The 12,490-nt window shown below is 35.8% G+C and overlaps 3 protein-coding genes across 12 annotated transcripts; 2 read left to right on the forward strand and 1 right to left on the reverse strand.

Annotated features, from left to right (window-relative positions):
• LOC109855565 (nuclear pore complex protein Nup50) lies at positions 1–2,542 on the forward strand. 3 transcript variants are annotated; one of them, XM_020429981.1, is made up of 5 exons: positions 1–80; positions 511–686; positions 801–1,753; positions 1,844–1,999; positions 2,087–2,542. In XM_020429981.1, exons 2-5 carry the CDS (start codon positions 528–530, stop codon positions 2,391–2,393), a joined length of 1,575 nt encoding a protein of 524 aa, XP_020285570.1. In that variant the 5' UTR covers positions 1–80; positions 511–527; the 3' UTR covers positions 2,394–2,542. The 3 variants fall into 3 exon arrangements, with proteins under 3 accessions (XP_020285570.1, XP_020285571.1, XP_020285572.1); XM_020429982.1 differs by lacking the exon at positions 1–80 and adding an exon at positions 91–335; XM_020429983.1 differs by lacking the exon at positions 1–80 and adding an exon at positions 91–293.
• Positions 2,543–3,676: 1,134 nt separating this feature from the next.
• Positions 3,677–7,716, reverse strand: LOC109855562 (protein lin-9 homolog). Of its 4 annotated transcripts, none has more exons than XM_020429973.1 (7): positions 7,646–7,716; positions 6,440–6,767; positions 6,013–6,318; positions 5,504–5,921; positions 5,065–5,420; positions 4,700–4,946; positions 3,677–4,613 (listed from the first exon to the last, which is right to left on the reverse strand). In XM_020429973.1, exons 1-7 carry the CDS (start codon positions 7,662–7,664, stop codon positions 4,422–4,424), a joined length of 1,866 nt encoding a protein of 621 aa, XP_020285562.1. In that variant the 5' UTR covers positions 7,665–7,716; the 3' UTR covers positions 3,677–4,421. The 4 variants fall into 4 exon arrangements, with proteins under 4 accessions (XP_020285562.1, XP_020285561.1, XP_020285563.1 ...); XM_020429972.1 differs by having other exon boundaries at positions 6,013–6,333; XM_020429974.1 differs by having other exon boundaries at positions 6,013–6,333; positions 6,440–6,752; positions 7,646–7,669.
• Positions 7,356–12,427, forward strand: LOC109855564. 5 transcript variants are annotated; one of them, XR_002250319.1, is made up of 11 exons: positions 7,359–7,438; positions 7,928–8,155; positions 8,722–8,960; positions 9,048–9,151; positions 9,254–9,412; positions 9,506–9,573; positions 9,652–9,837; positions 9,955–10,088; positions 10,166–10,270; positions 10,354–10,564; positions 10,656–10,974. XR_002250319.1 is itself a non-coding variant. In XM_020429976.1 (10 exons), exons 2-10 carry the CDS (start codon positions 7,968–7,970, stop codon positions 12,096–12,098), a joined length of 1,446 nt encoding a protein of 481 aa, XP_020285565.1. In that variant the 5' UTR covers positions 7,356–7,438; positions 7,928–7,967; the 3' UTR covers positions 12,099–12,427. The 5 variants fall into 5 exon arrangements, 4 of the variants coding, with proteins under 4 accessions (XP_020285565.1, XP_020285569.1, XP_020285567.1 ...); XM_020429976.1 differs by lacking the exons at positions 10,166–10,270; positions 10,354–10,564; positions 10,656–10,974 and adding exons at positions 11,410–11,577; positions 11,899–12,427 and having other exon boundaries at positions 7,356–7,438; XM_020429978.1 differs by having other exon boundaries at positions 10,354–10,974.
• Positions 12,428–12,490: the final 63 nt, after the last annotated feature.

Consider the following 12,490-nt stretch of genomic DNA (forward strand, 5'->3'; position numbering starts at 1 on the left):
CCCGAAAGATCCGCATATGAGATTTGCCGCTGTTTGCCGAATGCCGCGGCAAACTTGTTTCAATTTGTTCGATTTCAGAGGTAAGGGCTATGTAAAAAATCGATGTTATTCGTTGTTCGCGCGGCCGCGAGATTATATGGCGTTTCTCGTTCCTGAGTTTTGCTCGATCGTTGCAAGAATTAAACGACATCCCGCGATAAATTTCTGACTGAACGTGAGGTGTGATTGGATAACTTGAGATTATTATTCGAGACACATAACCTGCTCCGACATTACCGTTTCGTTCGTCGAAAGTGCGTGTTATAATTTATTAATTATATTGTTTTTGATTGTATGTGAGTAATAAACATAATATTGATCTTATTTATTTGAAAAATTCAATTGTACCGAACATTTAAAACGTTGAGCTTTTTGTGTATAAACATACGTGTATTTATGTATGTATATAAATTAATATTTTGTCGTGTAATACGTTGTTAATGTGCAACTTCTTTCTTTGTACACAAAAAGTATAACAGGTAACAGAAATGTCGGCTAAAAGATCAGCAACAACAGATTTGAATCATGACAACTGGAACGAAGAACATGAACCAGAGGAAGTGGGCACATTTGTAAAAGCATCTAATGATGTACTTGAGAAAAGAGTCTTTAAAACAGCCAGACGTCGGTTGCCACAAAGTAATGATGTAAGTAAATATTAGATATTTTTTAAACTTCTAAATATAAGCAGAACACACACATACACACATATGTATATCCTATCCTTCAGTTTTATTGCCAATCGATTTGATAAATTTCAGGAAGGAGCCACTAAGAGTGCATTTGGAACATTTACAGGTTTCAAAACTACTCCTGTAACAAATACGTCTCCATTTAGTTTTCTAGCTAATACGAGCACCAGCACGAGTACTTCTGCACTAATGACCAGTTCGTACACAGGCAGTAAGAATATTGCAACCAATGGTGCTTCTAAGATCTCGAAAACTGACAAAGACAAAGATGATGATATTGTTGATGTAGAAGTAATATCGAGCACAAGTACAAGCAAAAAACCACCGACAAAAGAGGAAGAAAATGAAAAAACAAAGACTCACTCTTCGAGTTATTACGCAAAACTGAAAGGACTGAATGAAAGTGTAGCCTCATGGATAAAGGTTCACGTAGATAAGAATCCGTATTGCATATTAACTCCGATATTTAGAGATTACGAGAAATATTTGAAGGAGATCACGTCAAAAGAGGAAAGCGCTAAACCTCAGACCCCGCATGCTTCGGAACTCGCAGCACAAACCGCGACAAACGACGACAAGAAAGATACGAACAAAAACAAACCTGACAGTTCTCCGTTCGGTAACTCGCTCGCCAATATAAAGACTGCTGTTTCAACCCCAGCAGCGGATTTCAAACCGCCGGAGAAATCAATATTCTCCAATGTTGCGAGTACCAAATCAATATTTGGTAATTCAGAACAACAAAAGTTTGTATTTGGCAGTAGTACAGATAATACTACTGAGAAAAATAAATCTATTTTCGGAAACACAGAATCGAACGTCGCTAGTAAAAATATTTTTGGCAACGCAAATGTGGAAAGTAATCCATTTTTAAACAAACCTTCTGTTTCGGAGGACAAAAAACCGGACGAGGAGGAAGGGAAGCCTAAAACAAAGCCGGTAGCTCCCACCTTTCCGATTTCCACTTTCAGCTTTGGACAGAGTTCCACCAACAATGTGACTGCTGGATTTAGTTTTGGAGGGTAATCTTTCCGTTTAATTTTTTTTACGATGCTTCGTGCTATTTATTAAGGTCGACACATATATGTATATGTATTTTTACAATTAATCAGTGCGAAGCCATTCACATTTGCTCCTCAATCGGTCAAATCAGAGGTACAAGATTCCGAGGACAAAGGGGAGAGTGAAAACAAAGATGATGACGATGAAGAACCGCCGAAACCTGACTTCAAGCCGGTAACTGAAGAAGGTGCTATTTACGAACAAAGGTATGTTTTGTTAATTTTCTTTTATCATTATAAAATGATAAACATTGAATTTTATGCACATGATAACGCGTGTTTCTTCTTATTCAGATGTAAGGTCTTTGTGAAGAAAGATGGCAATTATAGCGATAGAGGTGTCGGGATGTTGTATTTGAAACCGACTCCGAACGGAAAGATGCAATTAATAGTACGCGCCGACACTTCTCTGGGTAACTTATTACTCAACACGTTGTTGACTTCAAGCATTCCAACTAAGCTTATGAATAAGAACACGATAATGTTGGTCTGCCTGCCGTTGCCCGATTCAACGCCGCCGCCAGTTCCAGTGTTGTTGAGAGTGAAAACTAGTGAGGCTGCGGACGAACTACTTGAAACATTGAATAAACATAAAAAATAAACGATAAATTAAATATATATATATATATATATACTTGTAAATGTGCAAAGTTCTGCAGACATATTTCCTCATCGTTATTAACTACTATAAGAGTCTTGCTCTTGAACCTTATTTATTCTGACAAAACTCATGACGATCAGAAAAAAAAACATGATATTTCAACACAATCATGAATAATTTGAGGTAAAGAAGATCTAGAGAAGCTCTTCCGATAAAGTCTTGGTTGATAACACGCAGGCTGCGTTCCGATATTTTATTGTCAGCACTAAAAGTCTATAGTTCACATTACGTATATTATACATTCTTAGTACTGGCAATAAATTTTGGAACACGATCACAGTAGATTCTTGACATAAGCGAATTGAAAAGATTTGTTGAGATTAGAGAAATGAAGATCTTATGAAAAAATCAAAATATTGACTCCCTTGGCAGCATTGTTTAAGCTTGCGCAGACACAGCCATTACATCATACACGCTTGCATCGTAACGCGGTGAAAGACAAACTTAAGTGTTAGACAAAATTTTTATCGTCGGATGTTCTTGTGTCAGGAGTCTATCGTAAAGTGTGTTATCTCATATAAAACCATTTGTACAAAAAAGTGTAATTAACGTTACTTTCTTATTAGATTCGTCTGATAAGAGAGGTACGATTTAATTAAATTTGAAATGTCTCAGTTTGTTTATACGTGACACTTCGAAATAAAACAATGTTACTGTAATCAATAAGCTGTAATAAGGATACATTGCAAAGATGTATGTACATAGTAAAGATACGTAAATGTAGAATAGGTTACATAAATATAGAATATACTGTCTGTGCTAAAATTAACTTGAAGTGGTAGAGTCGTAATTACATACACACGAAATTTATTCAATATTTGTCATGTTGATCTTTTTATGGAAAAAAAATACTAGATGTTTTGATCTATAAAAAAATTATATAAATCATTATTTTTGAGAAATAATAAGAATAAAAGAATATAAACATTGCACATACGCCACGTAAAAATATATGTTGTATTGAACACATTTGATGTAACTTATATTGAAAAGTAAAAGTGTGTGCATTATTTAGAACATTTAATAATTGATAAAAATTCGGAATAAGGAGATACATTATCAGTTTACGATTTGCAGAGCATTATAAATTATCAATCTTTTACTATCAGTTTTCTTGTACATTTATTATACATTACGTAGATATATTTTTAGCGATGTTTTTTACTTCAAAGTTCTCCTTTCTTTTTGTTGATAAAAAGTATATTTTCTTTGGATTATATACTATATAAATATATGTATAAGGAGAAATATAAATGACTAATAAGGAGAATATAATGACCTAAAGATAAAAAATAACTAGTGTCAAGTGACTTTCCAGACGTAATCATTTAAAAAATGTTCAATTTGTGCAATTATTAAACCTCTCATAAGTGAATTAAATTCTTAAGTTACGTTTGCACTTGTCTTGATACACACACGCAAATTATATTATATTATTATATATATTATTTATATAAACTCACCACAATTACACTAGCCAATTTCTTTATATTTGAATAAATTTAATTTTTTCACTATATATATATATATTAGCACATTGTACTGTTACATTACAGAATCGATTGTAGTTTGTGTTATGCTTATAATAGAATTATACACCTAGCATGTAAAAATCTGAAACATGAACATTCTCTTAGGTGTCTAACGTTTAATATTTAACAATATACCGATTTTGTCTCAAATATTTTTACGAATATATACTACGAAATCAAGAAGAGAACACAAGAGAAAAATTCGGAGATATATATACATGTATATATCCCGTGATATATACAAAACTAACACATAAACTGCTTAAACTCTATTGTATTCCTTAGAGACATGATTTACGTGATAATGTGAACTATACACGATGAGAAAATAAAGTTAGTTTTTTATATATCGTATAAAAAATCGTGACCGTCTTCATCGTTCGTCAATTATATATCTGTGTGAGAACACTTATACGATAGTACTTTCGTCTTCTTTTCAGGTTCTTTGAGCCATAAACGGCGTTAAAGCACCCATCTGCCCTAGGCCCAGCTGAATGTGCTGCATGTGAATTTCCACGCAGTTCTGAAATACTTGTTGATTTTGCGGAGTGAGCTTCGATCTAATCTGTTCCATGGTACCTTGTAACACCTTCAGTTCGTACGCATTTTGATCGGAATCTGACAAGCTCTGCGGTACAAAAAAACAATAGTCTCAAGTATATCAAGAATCCACATAAAGTGAATTTTTATATCCATTATATCGATTTGCTTTACCTTTACTTGTAACATCAACGCAGTCAGATCCGTTACTAGTTGATTCATTTTCCCAGGCGCTCTATCGTTTAGCATGTTATTTCTAGCAACCAAATCCGCCGCCTCCTGCCGACACTTTTCTCGAAGATGCGACGGTGCCAGCATAGCCGCTACGCTGGGCTCGGGTGCCATTTCCTGACACAACTCTTGTATGTCGTTCAAAAAATCTTGAAGAGCTCCGTTCATTCTTTCTAATTCAACAACAATTCTAAAAAAGAAAAACGATTATAAGAACTTGGATTTATTACATATTGAGTATCTCTCAAATAATGTGCATACTATAAATTTTCTAAATAGTAATGTTTGACTTAAATAGCTAAGTTTACCCTGCGTATCTTCTTTCGAAATCAGGAGAAAATGATTCTCCGAAAGAGCGCTTTTTCTCAGCCTCGCCATTCATTTCCCTTAATTTCTTGATTTTGGTCTTCTTCGATGTTAATATTTTGTTCACCTTTACCATAAGTTCGAGTAACTTCAACGGATAACCATTCAGTGTGCCACCAATCTGTGGTTTCTTTGGTATGCACATAGAAGCGTTGGATATCAAAGGGTCGTTCGACAGCTTCATCGATCGCGGGGACAACTTCATCGTGTACGGTGGCGATGCTATGTACCGTAGAGTCTGTGGCCGGAATTTCTTGGCGAACGATGCGACGCTTATGGTTTCTGGTATTTCGTTTGACTGGACGAAGCAAAATTTTATATTAAAACGAGCGTAAACTTGATAAACATTTGATAAACACTGAGAAGACCAAGATAACTTACTAAAACTTCGTAATCGGGGACACTGTGCGTTCCAAGTCCAGGCTTTGCAAATGTAATTCTGTAAGTGTTGTTGCTAGTATCGACGCCATCGATGCTGCCTGTATAGAGACCGTCCTGAGGTTTTCTCAATCTCGCCGTGACTTTTGTACCGATTACCAATTGCAGCGGTATTTCAGGTGGCAGATCCTTGAAGTGACTTATATCCGCTGTTTTTCTCTGTTGTAGCAATCGTATCTTCTGTCTTTTCCTCTCCAACTCGCGTCTTTCCTCTTCAAAGAACGACTGGGAACACCTACGTGGTTTGCCCATCATTCTCCTGATTTTACACCATTCCACACGAGTGAGATTGCGAGTTTTCAATTGCGGAAACGATTCTTTTAAGCACACCATGAAGTCATTATCGCCTTCAAACAACACTCTGTAACAGAAATACAAAAGATCGTGAAAAATGTATGTAAGATTGACAATTTTTTTTAGTATACTTGTGATATTTAACGTTATTTGTATACTTGTCGATATTGCTGTAGAAGAACTCGTAACAAATCCATTTATGTGCCTTTGGTAGTTTTAACATATTTCTCAGTTTCATTCCATTTCTTTCTTCTATTTTATTGTCCGATGGTATGATGGGATGCTTTGTGTCCTCAGGTTCTTTCTCTTGTTCCATCGGAGTAGTCACAGGAGTTGTTCGTGCTGGTGAAGATATAGCTGTATTTTTTTTCGGTTCTGTTGATATCTTGGTCTGTCTTTTCATTGGTGATGATCGCAATATCTTTTTAGGAGACTGTTTTGTATCGTTCGAATCTTTCTTGATTCTACGGATATAAACTCTATTGTACATTATACATTTAATATAACGTTCGTGTAAGTTTAAATTCATATACTAATTACAAATTTATTTATAGAAAAAAAAACAATAATAAAAAAGAAATTTACCTATGATGTGGGTGATTGATCAATATGTCATCGTAGAATAACTTGTTCTTCTTCCTGATTCTTGCTGGCATTCCTCTTCGATTTAGAACCTGCACTGGCTGTGTGGGAGGAGTAGGCTTGGCAGGTGGTTGAGATCCTACCCTTTGTAGACCCAGTGCTGCGGGTCCCAATTCTGGTATTGGTTCACAATCCTCTGTATCCATTGAATGATTGGAATTAGGCTCATCCATTTCTATTGTATCGTCATCTGTCACTTCCGTTTTAATCTCATCAACCAAGGGATATCCACCATTTTTTATAGATAGCAACGTTTCTGCAGTAGATTCACCTGAGATAAATTTATTTGGATCTGATGCATGTGTGTACATACAAATTAACGTAAAATAATTTTCTTAGAATTCAAATATTTTTGACTTTCTATTCTAGTGGTAAACTAAAAACAAAATAATTCAAGTATATAACAATATAAAATATCACTAGAATGGGAACTAACATTCAGGGGCAAAACACAAAAATTCATATTGCCACAAAACTTAAAAAATTATACGTAAATAAGCATGTTAAACTTCAATATACGTCATTAGAGAGTTTTATACAATCTTATCGTAGATTAAAAAAAAAAATAAAAATAAAAATACAAAATATCACGATGAGAGCAAAACAGATGTGTTTTTATTTCCTCACAAGGACAGTTCCACGCCGTGCGGGGACAAATTCAAAAAGCGCAAAATCATCCGTAAGACGATTGCGAGCGATTTGAAGCGATGCACGAGCGTCAATCGCGTACGATATTCCATATTCGTGCGACGGCAGTGCGTAACATAACCAAACTCTAAATAGTAAACAATTTGCGCGGGTGAAACAACCGAGCGAGTGTGAGATTTGGAATCGCGCAATCACCGCGGGTCGATTCATCATGACGCGAAACGCGAATATCTCGCCATCGGTTGCGATGCGAAGCATCGCCAGGCCAAACATCACGGCCATCCCGCTTGAATCGTATGTTGGTCATTTTTGAAATTTTAAACCCGATCCGCTCTCGATCACCGTTCAAACAGCGATTGCAATCGTCGCAGACACGAACGACGGCGCGCGTCCCGCCGAATCGGTACATCGGGAACGCGAATTCTGTCGAGCCCGATTTTTGACCGCCACTGTAGTCGTTCGTCATGTAATTTTATCGAAAATAACTCAAAGTTTACTCACTTTCAACCATGTCCGCCATGTTGACATCAGTGATGCATCATGGGTATGTATTTCCGTTTCGTGATTCGTCGGTCCGCTGTCTCGCGTGACCGTATCCGGTTCTCCCGTTCCGCGTTCACAGAAGTCGCCGCTCGCGCGGAATCACCTTCGAATTTTCTTTTCGCGCCATTTATTAACGCGTTGCGTAGAAAGAAAGTTACGATAGGGATTAGGTTATGGGTTTGAATGTTCATCCGAAGAGATTTTATTAGTTATCTAATATTTTCTATTTATTTGTTGCAGTTGTATATAAACTCGTGTGGCACATAATCTGACTCTGATTATGTATTTTATTTGGATTACAGTAGCGTCTTTTACATTTGCAAATTGCATAGCTACTGATGGCACGCTTGTAAATGTTAATAAGTATTGCAGAGATAGAGATAGATTGATTACGTCCGAGGAAAACGACGAGTATTTGCTCGTAAGTGCGGAGAATCGAACAACTGTTATATTAGCATGTCGTTACTGGTAAGAAAAATTTATATGTGAATATAATAAAAGTATAGAAACGTATGGAAACTTAATTTGTGCAATTAAACAATTAAAGAATCTTTTCCGGCTCTGTAGTTTCTAAACTAATAAATATATATTCGGTCATTGGAGCCATTCGCTAGGTGTTGTGCGGAAATTATACGTGTATATATGTCCATATATACGTGTTCACATGTAAATTTTTACACGTAAAATTCGAATTAAATTAACAATTCTAAAATTTATATTGGATGCTATACTTGCATCTCTTATATGAGAAATCCCAAATACCCCCCTAATTGAAATTAAATTTATATTGCGAAAAAAACTCCTCGGCCAGGAGTCGAACCAGGAGTGCAATTAAAATAATTTTTGTTTATTTATTTTAAAACTATAAATAACAGAGTTGTAAAATATTACTGCGGAATTGTAAATAAAAAATATTGCTAATTATATTTAATTGTTATGGCATTTTGTTGTGTGGAACACACACATGTGGAAAATGCACGTTTCAACGTATTGTCGGACGGAAACTCGATTTTTCCCGAAAAAAAAAAAAAAAGCAACGAGCGCGACGAGTCCGAATCGAAAATCTGGTACTATCAAGACCGATATCGAGAAACATCGGAGAAAGAAGTCGAGTTGGATACGAACAACAACGTTTCGTACAGCAGAGTTTACACAACGCCGGAGTTTGGTCTGGTGATCAAAAACTTCTCGTCGGTCACCGACGCCGGCATCTATCGATGTCACGGGAAAGACGGACAAGAGGAAGAAAACAAATACAACTACAGAATCGAACGTAATATACATATACGACGTATTTCATTTTTAATTTTATTTTTTATTATATTGCAATCGAATTGTTTCGCTTCTTTTCCCAAAATAGCAATTCTCAAAGATATCGGCGGCGAATTTGTTGAAGAGGGAAACATAACTGAATGGGAGAAATATCACGAAACGTATTTGTTACCCGTTACCATGAGATTTGCGGTGAGCTAACAAATTTGCGTTATACATTACGTACCTCGTGATGAACTAAACGTAAATTTTTGTAAACTACGATTTTTCAAGGAAATAAACTTTTTTCACCAGGTCTCGCAAATGATGGACTTAGCTAGGATTCGCGAAGAAGGAGTGATTCTTCAAGTGATATCCGAATGGGGTCCCTGGGGTCCGTGCAAGCAATGTGTGTATTATCGCGGCATTAAGACCAGCAGAGGTTATTGCAGATTGAAGCGCAACATAAACTCGGCAAGTGATATATATTGTTAACTTTTCTCAAAAATTATAGTATATCTTAAATTATATAATATTGTAATATTATTATTATTTTAATTGTTCTAGACAATGGCACAGAGAAACGATTCTCTTGTTATACGTTTTTTCCGAATATCTCCGAAACTTCCTTGCAAGTATAACTCTCGATCGGTGCATCTTATGTCAATCATTGTTTTCGCAGGTAATAGAGCTTGGTGTTGTTACGTTCTTAGATCCATCTTGCTTCAAACCGAATTTCCCAGCATCAGCCGTGCCGTGCGATCGTTGCCAGAGTTCGTCTTGAGAGAATCTTGCAAAAAATGTCCACTCGCGAGGAAACGGAAGAAAGGTGAAAAGTTCCGATACGCGAAGAGATACGTTCTCGCCGAGGGCGCGCATCTCGCCGTAGCGTGTCCGGAGTAAAATTCGATACTGCTGAATCTTTCTCGTATTATTTAATCTAAGTGATCCATTTTCCGAGTTTTTTCACCGAAAAACGCATATGTTTCAAATAAAAATGAAATACTTGTGTGCAGATCGAGCACAGCGTCGCAAGTAATTTGGAAGAAGGACAAACTCACTTTGCGACCGGGAACCGGTCGATCATTTCGTAAAAAAGATGAGGTGGCGCGAATAGTGATAGACACCTTCTCGACACTTTATTTAACGGGTAATTTATATTGGATTTTACGGTTTACGAGAAATAAGATTGCATGCGATCTCTTGGATATATAATTTTCTTTATAGATGTGTCTAAAGAGGAACAAGGTAATTACACCTGTTACGTGGATGACGTTAACATGATGCGTTTGAAAATTGTCGTCGTATCTAAAACTCGCTTTCTCACACAAGGTCGGTTACGCGTTTGTGTGTGTGACGCAGTTATTTAAAAATATATAAAATGACAATCTACATAAGTTACATTATCAATACAGCTTTTTTTCGGCATTTGGGCTACCTGGGAGTTATAATCTTCTTGACTTCGATCTGCTATTGCGCAGGTGTGGTGAGAGTTTGTCGACGAAAAGATAAATTTCTGTCTTTATCGCAGAATGATCCTTTTGGAAAAGAAATTGAATAAATTCGATATTCGAAGTTACAAACATGTTGACGCGAAAATACATCTCTAGTACATCTTTAGTATTTGTACGTAAACTAATTTTTTTTGTTTTAGAAATAATGCCATAAAACGCACGCTTCTACTCATCATCTGCTTTTCATTCTCCTTTTTATACAGTTACGTATTTCTAAGTATCTTTATTATTGCCACGATGATGTTATCTCATTAACATTGTGCGTGACAAAGGCCGGTTGAAAACACTCCTCGTGCGGCTATTTCCTTCGCGTTCCTTTGATCCGATCTTCCTTGGCATACGATGACCTTAAAGTAAAGTGAAAGGGGGAACTGGTAGAGACAGTTACGAGGCGTACGTACGTGTCTGTCCACAGATAGTTTAGTTCCAAAATGGCTGTGTCTCATCGTAGCTCCCGGTTTCTTGTTTACAGTCATTAGCGAGTTACCGAAGTCATTTTATAAGAAGACTGAACCGACATTAGAAATCAAGTAGGATGAAATTTCGTGCAAGCGTTCAGGCGATACTCGCACTATTCTGCATAATCACATTTCAAGAGAGCGTTGGTGAGTTTTCGGTATCTCACGAGTCACGAGGAACTTTCTCAACTAGTTTACGACTTTCTCAGAAATTTGGTCACGATATATCCGCGATATTTCTATGTAAAATATAAAAAAATATTTTTATAGTGTACACAAAATTTAATTAACAAAATTATCAAATTAAGTCGAGTGTCATAGTGTTAATTTTCAATGTATTGTACGTGAATCATAGACAAGAGAGTAGAGAAATTCTAGAAAACAAAACTTTTAATACGTAATAATAACTTGTTATTTCTATTGTGCAACGCAAATGTAATAGCAATCGAACGACAAAGCAGATAAAAAAGTGACAGTTTCATTCGTCGTATTGTTACAGGCATTCTTCGAAGATGCGTAAGCTGTAGATCGAGAGGAGAACTCGGCTCGTGTAAGGATCCTTTCACTATGAATTCTACGCAAATTGCAGTCGAAAAGGGAGTAGACGCTGTTCCATGTGTCTCGGGATGGTGCGGAAAAATAATTGAAAGTCAAAATTTGAACAACGGTGAGTTATCTGGCTTTTATTCCATTTTTTCTATTCTGTGCATGAAAATGTTTTTATTCTCTTATAATAAAAAGATATAAAAATTTTTGTAAGAACCTGTTGTTTTTCAAAAGTATACATATTATTATTACATTATTGATAAAATTATTGATTGAATATAACAGAAGAGAAGCTTTTACACAATTAAATATAAATGTAATTATTTATTCATATAATATTATGTATAAATGTATATAATTCAATATTTTATTATTTTATATATAAAACTTGGAAAAATATTCTGCAAAACCTATGGAACGTGTTATATTGTGTGTTATACAGAATATGGTATCGCCACGCAAAGATTATGCTTTCAACGAGGTCCCGACGACAACGAGGAGAGATGCGCCTATACCGTGTGGAATTACAAAAAAGTGTACATGTGTCTCTGTCACGGGGACCTCTGTAACGGAACAACGACAACTGTCGCAAATGGCTTTTTAATGACAATAATTGTGTATCTAATGCAGTGGCTCGTCTGAGAAGTATGGCCTTTTTTCATTGTGATTGAACTAAAAGTGATTGAACGTGTGAAACATAGTGTTCTGTATAAATACATGTCGTAAACAATCGCATCACATTAAGACGTATTCGAGAGATGTATTTTTATTACATATACTTCTCTTATATATGTCTTTCTATCTTATTTAGTTCGATAATTAATTGTTTTAAATGTAACGCGCGCGTCAATTTTCTCACAAGCAATTTCTCAAAAGAACATTGACGCAGTACTGATTGTATTATTGATATATGTACGTTTATTATTTTATTATTTCAATTAAGAATTTTTTAAACCATGATCTCTCATTTTGCATAATTTATGCTCTCTCTCTCTCTCTCTCTCTCTCTCTCTCTCTCTCTCTCTCTCTCTCTC

The sequence above is a fragment of the Pseudomyrmex gracilis genome, unplaced genomic scaffold, assembly GCF_002006095.1.
Source record: "Pseudomyrmex gracilis isolate BER0280 unplaced genomic scaffold, ASM200609v1 scaffold_92, whole genome shotgun sequence".
NCBI lineage: Eukaryota > Metazoa > Arthropoda > Insecta > Hymenoptera > Formicidae > Pseudomyrmex > Pseudomyrmex gracilis.